The sequence below is a fragment of the Bos mutus genome, chromosome 22 (genome assembly GCF_027580195.1).
Source record: "Bos mutus isolate GX-2022 chromosome 22, NWIPB_WYAK_1.1, whole genome shotgun sequence".
NCBI lineage: Eukaryota > Metazoa > Chordata > Mammalia > Artiodactyla > Bovidae > Bos > Bos mutus.
In genome coordinates this window covers 7,092,822-7,107,517 of record NC_091638.1, presented here as the reverse complement: position 1 = coordinate 7,107,517, position 14,696 = coordinate 7,092,822, and the positions used below count along the sequence as shown (strand labels likewise).

General features: G+C 47.5%; 1 protein-coding gene across 6 annotated transcripts in view; it reads right to left on the bottom strand.

Moving 5' to 3' along the window:
- CMTM7 (CKLF like MARVEL transmembrane domain containing 7) overlaps positions 1-14,696 on the bottom strand; it is a 124,853-nt gene that overhangs the window by 76,824 nt on the left and 33,333 nt on the right. For 4 of the 6 annotated variants that reach the window (XR_011461862.1, XM_070359082.1, XM_070359084.1 and 1 more), the window contains exons 2-4: positions 9,990-10,163; positions 6,126-6,224; positions 2,466-2,547 (exon numbers count right to left, since the gene is read on the bottom strand). Coding sequence is in view for 5 of the 6 variants with exons in the window: in XM_070359082.1 (XP_070215183.1) it covers positions 2,466-2,547; positions 6,126-6,224; positions 9,990-10,163 (355 nt within the window). In the remaining variant the exon portion in view is untranslated. Of the gene's footprint in view, positions 1-252; positions 870-2,465; positions 2,548-5,544; positions 5,660-6,125; positions 6,225-9,989; positions 10,164-14,696 lie in introns of those variants that run through there. The other 2 variants (XM_070359085.1, XM_070359086.1) reach the window with 2 other exon arrangements.

Here is a 14,696-nt window from a genome sequence, read left to right as displayed (position 1 = left end):
TCCATGGTGTACCATGTGTCAGAATTTCCCGCTTTCTTAAGGCTGCCCAAGTTGCTTTTGAGTCTTATGTGAATTATGCTGGTTTCCACCCTCAGTGTACTTTGAAAATACACAAGTCTTCTGAGGCCAGGATGACATGCATTCTTTCCTCCTCTCCCCTCTGGGGGGCATAGGAACCTAGTGGGTCCCCAGGTAGCACGTGTTTCACTCTGGTTTGACAGCCTTCTTCTAATTTAATAAGAACTCCTGCAATTGGCCAAGTCAACATTTTATTTAAAAACACACATACACAATGGGAAAGGGCCCGTGACACCTTCCTAGCTGGTGACTGGCTGACCGCATGGTGCTACCACGAGGCTTCACTTTCAAGGAAGAGGGTGCCTTCAAGACCGGATTTCCAAGCGAGATAAATTAGATGATGGCTGTGTTTTCCGAAGAGAATTTAAGGCAGTGCTCCTCCCGAGGGCTGGAGAGAGGGACAGGCTTCACAGGAGTATTCAGAATCCCCTCCCCCCATCACCTTAAAGGTGGGGGGGTGCGGCTGTGGGGGTGGGGTTGGGGGGCGGGCATCAGTCCCTGAGGCAGTTCTAAAGCTGGAGGAAGAGATCAGATTTTCCTGGCGGTTGCTTTTCTTTCCCAGACAGGGAGGAATATTCTCTGATGAAGTGTGTAAGGCTGGAGAGAGAGGCTGGACCCGCTTGGAAGCCGGAAGAAGAGTCCTTCCCGCGCCTACCAGCCGGGGGATCCGGTGCGAGGCCGAGACCCCGGTTTCTTCTGGGGTCGCCAGCTCATGACCCTCCATCCGCGGGGTCACACGTCCTGCAGGGCCTCCTACAGGGCTGGGGGTCCCTGGGGGCGTCAGGCGGCGTCTGGGGGAAGGGCAGGGCAGGGTTGAGGGGGCCGGGTCCTCAGGGCCGCCCCAGGGCTGCGCATGCGCTGCGTTCCTCCGCCCACACCAATACTTTATGCTATTTTAGTCCGTTTGTAAAAACCAAATAAAAGATTCCCCTCCCCGCTCCTCCCCACCCCAGGCTTCTTTCTCAGAGGTACTTTAACTCCTTCAGCTATTTCTTTCGGGTCTTCCTCCATAAATTTAACATATTTATATCAACGTTGATTGATGTATCACTTTTAGACATTACCTATTAACTTTTTCACATTCTTTTTTCGTCATTCATTCTTTCTTTAAACAGCCTCACAGGGATATAATTAATCTACCACACAGTTCACTCATTTAAAGTGTGCAATTCCGTGGTTTTCACTATATTCACAGAATTGTATAACCATCCAATCTTAGGACAGTCTCATCGTGTCCAAAAGAAGCCCCAAACACATACGCAGTCACTCCTGTATCCCCTGCCCCCAGCCCTAAGCCGGTTCTCCACTGTCTGTCTGTGGATTTGTCTATTCTGGACATTTTCCCTAAAGGGAATCCTACTACCGTGGTCCTTGTTGACTGGCTTGGTCCACCCAGCCTTCTGTTAGCTTTTTGCCAGTGAGACTATTAGAAGGAGACTGCAGCTCTACTGTGGCAAGCACTCTCTAAGGTGCTTTGATATTTTTAATGTATGTTTTAAAAACAAAGAAAAGAATAATGAGCAAAGAGTGCTGATTCAAAGAAAGAAGTAAAGTATAACTGGTTCAACTTCCAGCAATCCTATTTCTAGGAATTTATTCTGAAGGTGAAAAAACTTTAGGCTATGTGTCTGGAGGTATATTTACAAGGATGTTCATTTGTTCATTACAGCACTGTTGAGTAGGAAAGAATTTTTAATTAAAAAAAAAAAAAATATATATATAATGTACCCAAATAGGAGACGAGTTCAGTAAACTACAATGCTGACATGCAAAGGAGCCAGTGCAACACCACCGAGCCATGACGGATGCCAGAGCAGGACACTTAATAATGTGGAGAAAGTGACCGATAAGGGTCTGGGTAGGAGCAGAGGAGCAGTTTGCAAAATCATACACGAAGTCTGATCCTTTAATAAATGCACATCTCTTGGGACTTTCCGGGCGGTCCAGAGGTTAGGACTCTGCACCCCCGCTGAAGGGGGCTTGGCTTTGATCCCAGGTCAGGGAACTAAGATCCTGTAAGCTGCATGGCACGGCCCAAAAAACAAAGGCACATCTCTCTCTTTGTGTATTCAGAGCAAGGAAATGCTGAAGGGACAGACACCCAGCAGGTGCTATTTCTCGGTAGTGTGATAATGGTTTTTATTAAAAAATTTTTTTTCTTATTTCTATTTTCTAAATATACTACCTTTTATTTTTGTCATTAGGAAACTCATTTAAAGAAAACGCTTTGCCATCAAGAGAATGAGAATGTTGGGGTGACCCTGGGCACCATGGAGACAGGATGGTGCTCTGTAAGTGGTCCCCTACTGCCAAGCTCCAGAGCTCATGTCCTCCCATTCCTGAGCACAGGGACCTTCTTGGTCATCTGTATTCAGACCAGAACTCACCTGTGGACTGGGTCACGCACGAGATCTTGTAGGACAGCCACACACTCGCCAGGCAGAGGAAGGTGGCCAGGAAGCCGAAGACCTGCACAAGAGAGAGGGGCCAGGAGGTGCCCAGGGCAAGGGCCAGTCACGCGGGCAGCCCCTCCAGCGGCTCATCCCTGTGCCTGCTTCCTGTACTGGCTGTGGCCGCGAGGGAGCCCAGGCACTCATCTGACCTGGCCACCTGTCCTCACGCAGCCAGAGGGGTGATGCCCTGGCCCCGGTCAGGCCGGCAACTGGGTTGCAGCCAGGCCTCTGGGCACCACCCCTCACCTCTTCTCCAGACAACTACGTGCCCCCGCTCTTTATCCTGGACTAATAAGACAGGAAAAGGAGGAACAGTACATTTTATTTGGGGTTCTTAACATTCAGTGTTCAAATGGATCTTGGTATGGTAGCATCATATGCACTTCATCCACAAAGGCTTTCTGTTCTGTCTGGCTTCCCAGCTGTCCTGGAGCCAGAAGTTGAGTAACATTAGGCTGAAGTAAGTTCAAGCAGCGTGCCTGTCCTTCCTGTGTTCCGCTGTGAGCACCCAGCCCTGTGCAGCCTTCTCATTTGTGGTAGGCAAAGGACCTCCCGGGCTTCCCTGGTGGGGAAGTTCTTTAGCTTCTTCACTATCCCAGATGGTAAAGAATCTGCTTGCCATGCAGGAGACCCAGGTTCGATCCCGGGGTCAGAAGATCCCCTGGAGAAAGAAATGGCTACCCACTCCCGTATTCCTGCTTGGAGAATTTCACAGAGGAGCCTGGAGGGCTACAGTCCATGGGGTCACAAAGAGTCGGACATGACTATGCTTTGCTATGCTATGCTAAGTCACTTCAGTCGTGTCCGACTCTGTGCGACCCCATAGATGGTAGCCTATCAGGCTCCCCCGTCCCTGGGATTCTCCAGGCAAGAACATTGGAGTGGGTTGCCATTTCCTTCTCCAATACATGAAAGTGAGAAGTGAAAGTGAAGTTGCTCAGTCGTGTCCGACTCTTAGCGACCCCATGGACTGCAGCCCACCAGGCTCCTCTGTCCATGGGATTTTCCAGGCAAGAGTACTGGAGTGGGGTGCCATTGCCTTCTCCGCGGACATGACTAAGTGACTAACAATTTCACTAACACTGTAAAGGACCTCACGGAGGAATATTAAATGATGGAGTGAGAAGCAGACACAGACTCAGGTGTCTCTGCCTGGAACTTGGAAGCCTGTAGCCTTTTGCGACTTGTCGCAGAGGTCCCCAACTTTTTTGGCACCAGGGCTGGGCTTCAGAGAAGACAATTTTTCCACGAACCAGGGAAGAGGGATGGTTTCAGGATGATTCAAGTACATTACATTTATTTCTATTATTACTACATCAGCTCCACCTCAGGTCATCAGCCATTAGATCTCAGAGGTTGGGGACCTCTGGTTAACAGCAACTGCAGCAGCAAGTGCTAATGCTGATGGAGCATTACTTCATCCCAGGCAGTGTCCTAAGCCCTTCAGATGCATGGCTTCCTTTAGCCTCACAGCTCTGCCAGATGGGAGCGCAGCTGTTACCTTCCCCTCCATGTTTTTGCAGTTCAAGAAAGCAGGAACGGGAGGTCAACTCTTTAAGCCAGGGCAGTGGAGTCAGCCAGGCCAGACCAGAGGTCTGAGCCCAGGGTTCCTCTCTGCTCACCTTGCCCGGGTGTCCACAGGCCCCCCAAAGTGCATGGCCAGGGGCTCCCAGAGGTCCAGCAGGAATGGCCGAGAGCAGCCAACCCAAGCGCAGGACTGTCCTGCCTGCCTGCTGGTTCCCACACGTGGCTGCCCTCCCAGCCCCCGGCAGCCTCCTCTTCCCCCTTGTCCATCTCCCTGGTTCCTTTTGTACCAATTGTCTGCACCACATAATCAGCCTATTACAGCCTGTCCCAGCCTCTCATTGTCTGTTCTGCACAATTAGCACATTATACACTGTCCTGCTCCCCAACTGTTCGCGCTGCATAATTGAACAGTTTATTACAGGGCTACATAATGTGCTTCTGGACGACAGGGCCTTGTGTGTTAATTGTTTCACAGCCCTGGCCTCCTAAGCAAGAGCATCACTTTCTCATATAGCAGGGACTTTATCTTTTCATTTCTTCTGGCTTCTCCAGGTCCATGCTGGTTCCCACAGGACAGGTGGAGGACAAGTGGGGGCTGTTGGGAGTCCAGGGCTAATACTGTCATGTGCCACCTGAATCAGAAAATCCAGTGGGACTCTGCCCGTGTGGTCTTGAAACACGGTGGGCACGAATCTCCTCTGTGCTTCATCTGCCAGCGGGCAGGTGGGGAACATGCCTCTTCTTGGAAACTAACCTCCACGGTGGGGAAGGGGAATGGGAGGGGCTTAAGGGGCACAAATTTAGGGGACGAGGGTTCGATCCCTGGGTCAGGAAGATCCGCTGGAGCAGGAAATGGCAATCTACTCCTGTATTCTTGCCTTGAGAAACCCATGGACAGAGAAGCCTGTAGGCTACAGTCCATGGGGTCACAAAGAGTCGGCCACGACTGAACGACTAAGCTCAAGGGGCGTGAGTGCTCAGAGGTCTGGCTACCCCTCTGCAGGGACCTTCTGCCCCCTGCAGACTCCACCCCTTGGTGGATCCCAGGCACTCACTGGCTCTCAGTCCGAAGTCAAGAGATTTTGAGTTCCATGTGGAAATGAGTGTCTATCACACAGACAGCTTCTCCTCAAACTCATTTGAAAAGTGAGGCAAATCGGTTGTAGCCCACAGGCTTCCAAACTATAAACAATAAGCTAAATCAGAAATCAGATGACAGGAACCTATAGATCTTTTAAAAAATATGGCTTCCCATATGTGGCTTCTAAGACACATGTGGGTTCCCTGGTGGCTCAGACAGTAAAGAATGTGCCTACAATGTGGGAGACCTGGGTTCAGTCCCTGGGTTGGGAAGATACCCTGGAGAAGGGAATGGCTACCCACTCCAGTATTCTTGCCTGGAGAATTCATTCCATGGACAGAGGAGCCTGGCAGGCTACAGTCATGGGGTTGCAAAGAGTCAGACATGACTGAGTGACTCACACTCACATAGACACATCTGTGCGTCTCTGGGTGATAAATACACATAGCTCCCACCGTGCTCTATTTTTGTCCACGTCATGCTACTTCTGTTCACGTTAGCCAGTGGGCAGTCTTCACCTCTGAAAGGTACAGGAGTGTTATTTCCTGGCCTGAATACTGAGAACAGTCAGGAATAGCAAAGCTGAGACTCCTGGTGGATAGCTGATCCCAGGACTGTTCCCTGGGCCCCAAAGGTGCCTCAGAACCCTTCCCTGCACAGGGCTGAAGCAGCCCCGAGCGAATGACCAGGGCAAGCATGAGAATTAAAACCTACTTATCCCCTGCTTTAAGGAGTGGCTGTAAGAGAAAGAGGTCTGGGCCGCTGGGGCCATTTGAGTTTGCACAGCCCTGCCCATCACCACCTGAAACCCTCTGCCATGGGCCCAAGTTTCAGGCTCTCTGGGGACTGCCGCTAGTGGATCAAGGTGGAGACTGATCCTGAGAAAGAAAGGCCCCAGAGAACAATCCCTTTGCTGCCCTGTGAGGAAGAAAGTGGGCATTCAGAATAGGAATTCCTCCCTGCCGCCTCCTGGGAAACGTCCTCACCGCTCCAGCCACCAGTCCGTTCTGGCTGTAACTCTTGGAAGCTGCCACGATGGAGGCGATGAGGAGGAGCAGGGTACCGATTAAATAGTGCAGGAGTTCCTGGGGGCAGAAACAAAGCAGACCAGTGGGTAGGGAGCTCCACTCCCGGTTCTCAGAAGAGAAGGATGGGGGGAGAGGGAGACACTTCTTCTCCCGGTAACACCCCAGCAGGAGCAGTGGAGCTCACAGGCAACAAGAAAGGACAGCTGGCCAGGATGAGGCCAAGCAGGAGAGAAAAGACGCTAGGCAAGCAGGAAGAGAGGTGGCAAAGATAAAGATGCTTCTCAGGTGAGCAGACAGGTCCCCTAAGGATGGCTGCACTCCTGAGGTCAGGCTGTCCATGGTTACCTGGACCTCTGCCTAAAGCTCCTAACAAGCAAATGAGCTGCTTGCAACTTCCAGGCTGGAGCGTTTCAGTGCAGTTCCAGCTCTGAGAAGCAAAGCCCCTTAGAGAGATGTGTGCCTTCGCTTCTGCTGCAGAGAAAGGTCTGGGCTCGCAACGTGCTGGCTTTGATGGCTGCCTGGAGGGCCTCCCCATTCTGTGGACAACAGTCCTCCCAGTTCTACCCGCATTTTTTCTTCCCTCTTCTTGGCTGTTGAAAACATGCCCGCAGGCCAGACTGCCGAGGGTCAGCAGGAAGGGCTGACCTCGTCTTTGCTTCCCTTGGGTCCACAGGGCCATCTCTTTATGCCCCATTCACTCTCCACGATTAAATGCGGGCTTTGCAGGTCCTGGAGGAGGTGGGGTCTCTGTCTTTTGACAACAAGAGGATGCTTCTCCTCATGCCACCCCTTCCCTACCAACACCAGATCAGAAGGATGAACTGGGGCTTAGGGCCACCGACAGTGGACTGTGCTCTACAGAGACATTTGTAGCTGTTAGGGCATATATTAAAAGTGAAGAGAGGTTTCCAACGAATAAGCTAAACCTTCACCTTAGGACACTGGGAAAGAAAAGCAAGCTAAAACCCACAAGAAGAAGAAAGAAGGAAACAGAGATTACTGCAGAAATGAATGATACAGAGAAAAGAACAACAGAGAAAGGCCATGAAATCGAGAGTTGGTTCCTTGAAACGATCAACAACATAAAGAAAACTTTAGCTAGACTGACCAAGGGGAAAAAAACAAGAGAGGAAAAACATTCAAATGGCCAGAATCAGAAATGAAAGAGGAGACATCACTACTGATGAAATAAAAAGGATTTTAAAAGAATACTGTGATAGGCTGTACACCAATAAGTTAGATAAGTTAGATGAAATGGAGATATTTCTAGAAAGACATGCTACTGAAAATGACTCAATCTGAATAAGATCTAAAATAGTAGAACCTGAATGAATAATAAAAACACTACCCAGAGGAAAAGCCCAGACCAGATGGCTTCCATGCAGAATTACAAACATTTGGAGAGGAATCAATACCAACTCTTCCCAGACTTTTCTAAAAAACATAAGAGAAGGAAACACTTTTGATAACAAAACCAAAGACATCACAAGAAAACTACAGACCAATAATATTTCTTATGAATATCAATGCAAAAATGCTCAACAAAAGACTAGCAAACCAAATCCAGCTACATGTAAACTGAATTATACATCACAGCCAATCAGAATTTCCCCCAGGAATGCAAAGATAGTTCCACATATGAAAATCAGTGCAATAACAGAATCCTAGAGCGATTAATCACCCTACATGATTGTCTTAATAGACAAATGAATTAAAGGTAACTTCTTCTATTTGAGGGAGAAGGCAATGGCACCCCACTCCAGTACTCTTGCCTGGAAAATCAATATCATCTCTGGTGGCTCAAACAGTAAAGAATTTGCCTGCAATGCAGGAGACCTGGGTTTGATCCCTGGATGAGGAAGATCCCCTGGAGGAGGGGAATGGCTACCCACTCCAGTATTCTTGCCTGGGGAATTCCATGAACAGAGGAGCCTGGCAGGTTACAAACCATGGGGTTGCAAAGAGTTGGACATGACTGAGTGACTAACACTTATCTATAAAAACCCCAGCTAATGTTACATTTAATGATAAAACCTAATACTCTCCTCCTAAGATTGGGAACAAGATGATATCTGCTCTTGCCACTTCAACATTCAATTTCTTGCAATAAGTCAAGAAAATGAAGTAAAAAGCATCCAGACTGCAAACAAATGTAAAACTATCTCTTTACAGACAGTATGCTCCCATAGATAGAAAACGCTAAGGAGTCCACTAACCGTCTATTAGATCTAATAAATGATTTCAACATGATTGAGGATACAAGATCAATAAACAGAAATCAATTGTATTTCTATCCACTTGCAGTGAACAATCTGAAAATGAAATTAATAATTACATTTGAAATAGTATCACAAAGGGTAGGACACTTAGCAACACACTGAAGAAAAATAGTATAAAACTCGTACTCTGAAAGTTACTTGACATTGTTGAAAGAAGTTTTAGAAGATCTAAATAAATGGAAAAACCTTCCATGCTCATGGATCACAAGACTTTATATTATTATTAAAATGGCAAGACTCTCCAAATTTATCTACAGATTCAATGTCATTCTTATTAGAATCTCAGCTAACTTCTTTGTGGAAACCGAAAAGCTGATTATAAAGTTCTTGTGGAACTACAACGATTCAAAATAATCCTGAAAAAGAACGAGTGGGAAGACTGCTGGAATACAACATGGTACATCCACTTTGGAAAATAGCCGGGCAGTTCCTCAAACAATTAAACAGTTACCATGTGACCCAACAATCCCACTCTTAGGTATATTCCCAAGCGAAATAAAAACACGTCCATACACAAAACTTGTATACAAATGTGCACAGCAGCAGGATTCACAATTGCCAAAAGGTGGAAACAACCCAAATATCCATCAATGATAAATGGATAAACAAAATGTGACTGAGTGGTTAGGACTCCGTGCTTGCACTGCAGGGGGCATGGGTCCGATCCCTGGTCAGGGAACTAAGATCCCGTATGCCACATGGTGCACCCCCAGCAAACAAACAAATCAACAAAAAACCAAAATATGGTATATCCTTTCCATGGATTATTTGTTAGCTATAAAAAGCAATGAAGTACTGATATATGCTATAAATAGATAAACCGATACACACTCTACTAAGTGAAAGAAGCTAGTTACAGAAGACCACATATATGAGTCTACTTACATGAAATCTCCAGAACAGGAAAAGTTATAGAGACAGAAAGTCAATTAGCAGTAGCTCAGGACTGGAGGAGATGCGGGGTAGGAAGTAACAGCTAAAGGGTACAGGGTTTCTTTTTGAGGTGATGAAAATATTCTAAAAATGAGGTGACGGTTGCACAAGTCTAAAAACATACGGAAATCCACTGAACTGTACACTTCAATCGGTAATTGTATGACATGTCACCAAGGTGTAAATAAAGCCGTTTAAAAAATAATATAATGGGAAGAAGAAACCTTAGCAACTTGATATCTTTCTTCAGACTCTGCCTGTCCACTTCAGCTGACAGTTCCTATACGTACGACAGTGTGAATACCCAGCACCTCTATCAGCTTTATCCTTCCACGTTCGGCCTCCAGATCACCCCCCCACCCGCCACACAGCCCATTTTCTGTCATTTGAGAAAAGAAGCATCGAGATGAGAAGCACAGCCTTCTTGCAGCTTGAAGGTGAGTTTTAGAGGCCAGTAGGACCGGAGGCAGAGAGGGCCACCCAGCAGTGGGAAATTCAGGGCTGAAGCAGCCAAGGAGGCGGGGCGGGTAGGCTGGAAGGGCGTTGGGCCCCAGCGCCCAGCCGGCGTCCTGACCCGTGCGGGCGGAGCGCAGCCGGGCCACTCCCTTACCGACAGGGGCCAGCTGATACAGGTGAGCACGCGGGGCAGGCGGAAGAGGTGCGCCAGGTAGAAGGCGAGGATCATGATCAAGTTGCAAATGGTGACCACCTCAAAGTAGCTGTAGGCGCTGTAGCTCGTCCACAGAGAGCTCCTCACGCAGATGAAGGCGATCAGCAGCGTGGCCTGGGGTGGGAACACGGAGACATCAGAGGAACGCCCACCCGAGATGGGCACCCAGGGCACGAACGACCAAACAACAGGGACTTCCCTGGAGGTCAATGGTTAAGACTCTGCACTTCCACTGCAGGGGGCTCGGGTTCGATCCCTGGTCAGGGAACTAACATCCCACATGCCCAAAAAAACAAAATAAGATAAAATGAACACAGGGATAAGACAGATTTATAAAACGAAACAACAGGAACACAACCAACCACAGGGAACTGAGGAGCTGCCACAATTGAGGTTACTTCCTCACAAATTGGCAAGGAACAGCAGTTTCCCCACAGGACAAGGCTTTGATGCACAAGCCCCTGGGAACACTGAGGATGGGAGGGAGTGGCATGTCTGCTCTAAGGAGTCTATGCAGCAGCAGGGTGCAACCTTAGAGAGAAGGCAGGAATTCTGGAGAGAGCCAGGCAGGACCACTCCCCTTATCTGCTCAACCTCCAAAGTCGGTCAGACAGTGGCCCCCAGGTTTACATGTGAGGCTGACCTAGGAAGTTGCCAATACTTGACTATTTTTGACCCACCAAGATGTCCCTTCATACAAATAACCTACCAGCTGGCAGACAGTAAGTTACTGTTGACAGGAAATCAAATAACAATCCAGCAAAGAAGACAGATAAGAGAATTTTATTTGAGTCAAGCTGAGGATGATAGCCTGGCAAACAGATTCTCAGAAACTCTGCGAACTCCTCCACTGAGCAGAAGTCAGAGGTGAGGTTTCATACATTTTTGAGACAAAGAAATTATGTATCATATTGACAGGTCAGCATTGAGTACACAATTCGCTGAAGTGTTTTTGTTTTTTTCAATTATGCATGTACAGATAAGCCTTTGGTCAGTGTGGGCCCTTGTTTGAGATGGAAAAGAAATATATTAATCATAGAGTTATAAAGAATCTGAAGAAAGAGGCCTTCTTCTCAAAGATTGAGTCCATCTCTCTGCTTTGAGGAGGTCTGGTTAATGAATAACATAGATTCACACTGCACTCTGGGACAGGCCCACGAAGGCGGCATGTCCTTAGTTGCTGCTGCTGCTAGTGCTGCGTGGTTTCAGTCGTGTCCGACTCTGTGCGACCCCATAGATGGCAGCCCACCAGGCTTCCCGTCCCTGGGATTCTCCAGGCAAGAACACTGGAGTCGGTTGCCATTTCCTTCTCCAATGCATGGAAGTGAAAAGTGAAAGTGCTCAGTCGTGTCCGACTCTAGCAACCCCATGGACTGCAGCTCACCAGGCTCCTCCATCCACGGGATTTTCTAGGCAAAAGTACCGGAGTGGGGTGCCATTGCCTTCTCCGTGTCCTTAGTTACTGCTGGCTTTTTTTCCTTCTGTCTCAGTTTGACTGTTCTGCCATGGAAGATTTACCCCATCGTTATCGTGTACTGACTGGTTGATCTCTCCACCATGACCAAGTAATCCAAGTCTATGCCCCAACCAGTAACGCTGAAGAAGCTGAAGTTGAACGGTTCTATGAAGACTTACAAGACCTTTTAGAACTAACACCCCAAAAGATGTCCTTTTCATTATAGGGGACTGGAATGCAAAAGTAGGAAGTCAAGAAACACCTGGAGTAACAGGCAAATTTGGCCTTGGGATACGGAATGAAGCAGGGCAAAGACTGACAGAGTTTTGACAAGAAAATGCACAAACACCTTCTTCCAACAACACAAGAGAAGACTCTATACATGGACATCACCAGATGGTCAACACCGAAATCAGATTGATTATATTCTTTGCAGCCAAAGATGGAGAAGCTCTATACAGTCAGCAAAAACAAGACCAGGAGCTGACTGTGGCTTAGATCATGAGCTCCTTATTACCAAATTCAGACTGAAATTGAAGAAAGTAGGGAAAACCACTAGACCATTCAGGTATGACCTAAATCAAATCCCTTATGATTATACAGTGGAAGTGAGAAATAGATTTAAGGGCCTAGATCTGACAGATAGAGTGCCTGCTGAACTATGGAATGAGGTTTGTGACATTGTATAGGAGACAGGGATCAAGACATCCCCATGGAAAAGAAATGCAAAAAAGCAAAATGGCTGTCTGGGGAGGCCTTACAAATAGCTGTGAAAAGAAGAGAAGTGAAAAGCAAAGGAGAAAAGGAAAGATATAAACATCTGAATGCAGAGTTCCAAAGAATAGCAAGAAGAGATAAAGCCTTCTTCAGCGATCAATGCAAAGAAACAGAGGAAAACAACAGAATGGGAAAGACTAGGGATCTCTTCAAGAAAATTAGAGATACCAAGGGAACATTTCATGCAAAGATGGGCTCGATAAAGGACAGAAATGGTATGGACCTAACAGAAGCAGAAGATATTAAGAAGAGATGGCAAGAATACACAGAAAAACTGTACAAAAAAGATCTTCACGACCCAGATAATCACGATGGTGTGATCACTGACCTAGAGCCAGACATCCTGGAATGTGAAGTCAAGTGGGCCTTAGAAAGCATCACTACGAACAAAGCTAGTGGAGGTGATGGAATTCCAGTGGAGCTATTCCAAATCCTGAAAGATTATGCCGTGAAAGTGCTGCACTCAATATGCCAGCAAATTTGGAAAACTCAGCAGTGGCCACAGGACTGGAAAAGGTCACTTTTCATTCCAATCCCAAAGAAAGGCAATGCTAAAGAATGCTCAAACTACTGCACAATTGCACTCATCTCACACGCTAGCAAAGTAATGCTCAAAATTCTCCAAGCCAAGCTTCAGCAATATGTGAACGGTGAACCTCCTGATGTTCAAGCTGGATTTAGAAAAGGCAGAGGAACCAGAGATTAAGTTGCCAACATCCACTGGATCATCGAAAAAGGAAGAGAGTTCCAGAAAAGCATCTATTTCTGCTTTATTGACTATGCCAAAGCCTTTGATTGTGTGGATCACAATAAACTGTGGAAAATTCTTCAAGAGATGGGAATACCAGACCACCTGATCTGCCTCTTGAGAAATCTGTATGCAGGTCAGGAAGCAACAGTTAGAACTGGACATGGAACAACAGACTGGTTCCTAATAGGAAAAGGAGTTTGTCAAGGCTATATATTGTCACCCTATTTATTTAACTTATATGCAGAGTACATCATGAGAAACCCTGGGCTGGAAGAAGCACAAGCTGGAATCAAGATTGCTGGGAGAAATATCAATAACCTCAGATATGCAGATGACACCACCCTTATGGCAGAAAGTGAAGAGGAACTCAAAAGCCTCTTGATGAAAGTGAAAGTGGAGAGTGAAAAAGTTGGCTTAAAGCTCAACATTCAGAAAACGAAGATCATGGCATCCCGTCCCATCACTTCATGGCAAATAGATGGGGAAACAGTGGAAACAGTGTCAGACTTTATTTTTCTGGGCTCCAAAATCACTGCAGATGGTGACTGCAGCCATGAAATTAAAAGACACTTACTCCTTGGAAGGAAAGTTATGACCAACCTAGATAGCATATTCAAAAGCAAAGACATTACTTTGCCAACAAAGGTTTGTCTAGTCAAGGCTATGGTTTTTCCTGTGGTCATGTATGGATGTGAGAGTTGGACTGTGAAGAAGGCTGAGCCCCGAAGAATTGATGCTTTTGAACTGTGGTGTTGGAGAAGACTGTTGAGAGTCCCTTGGACTGCAAGGAGATCCAACCAGTCCATTCTGAAGGAGATCAGCCCTGGGATTTCTTTGGAAGGGATGATGCTAAAGCTGAAACTCCAGTACTTTGGCCACCTCATGCGAAGAGTTGACTCATTGGAAAAGACTCTGATGCTGGGAGGGATTGGGGGCAAGAGGAGAAGGGGACGACAGAGGATGAGATGGCTGGATGGCATCACTGACTCGATGGACGTGAGTCTCAGTGAACTCTGGGAGTTGGTGATGGACAGGGAGACCTGGCGTGCTGCGATTCATGGCGTCGCAAAGAGTCGGACACAACTAAGGGACTGATCTGATCTGATCTGACTGGCTGATGTACATGACCTCGTTGCGACGGTCCAGAACTCTGCCGAGTCAGCAAAATCCCCCCCATGTCTGCTTGTGGGGAAATGCAGGCAGACAGGCTCCATCATCAGCCCATGGCTACCCAGTTAGAGCTTTCCTGGTGGCTTAGACAGTAAACAATCTGCCTGCAATGCAGGAGACCCGTTTCAATAGCTGGGTTGGGAAGATCCGCTGGAGAAGGAAATGGCTACCCACTCCAGTATTCTTGCCTGGAGAATCCCATGGACTGAGGAGCCTGGTGAGCTACAGTCCATGGGGTCGCAAAGAGTTGGACACGACTGAGTGACTAACACCCAGTTTGTAAGCAGTGGAGGAGGGATCTGAATCCTAAGACTGTCTGATTCCAGGGATCATGTACCTCCACTTTGGATGCAGTTTTGCTCTCCAAAATGTAAGCCCTGACCACAAGTGAGCTGAGGAGGCCAGACGCATCATCAAACGTGTGGGGATCCCGGCTACAAGGTGTTGCTTGCTCCACGCCCCGTCCCCCGGCATCCCGGGGCCTGCTATGAGA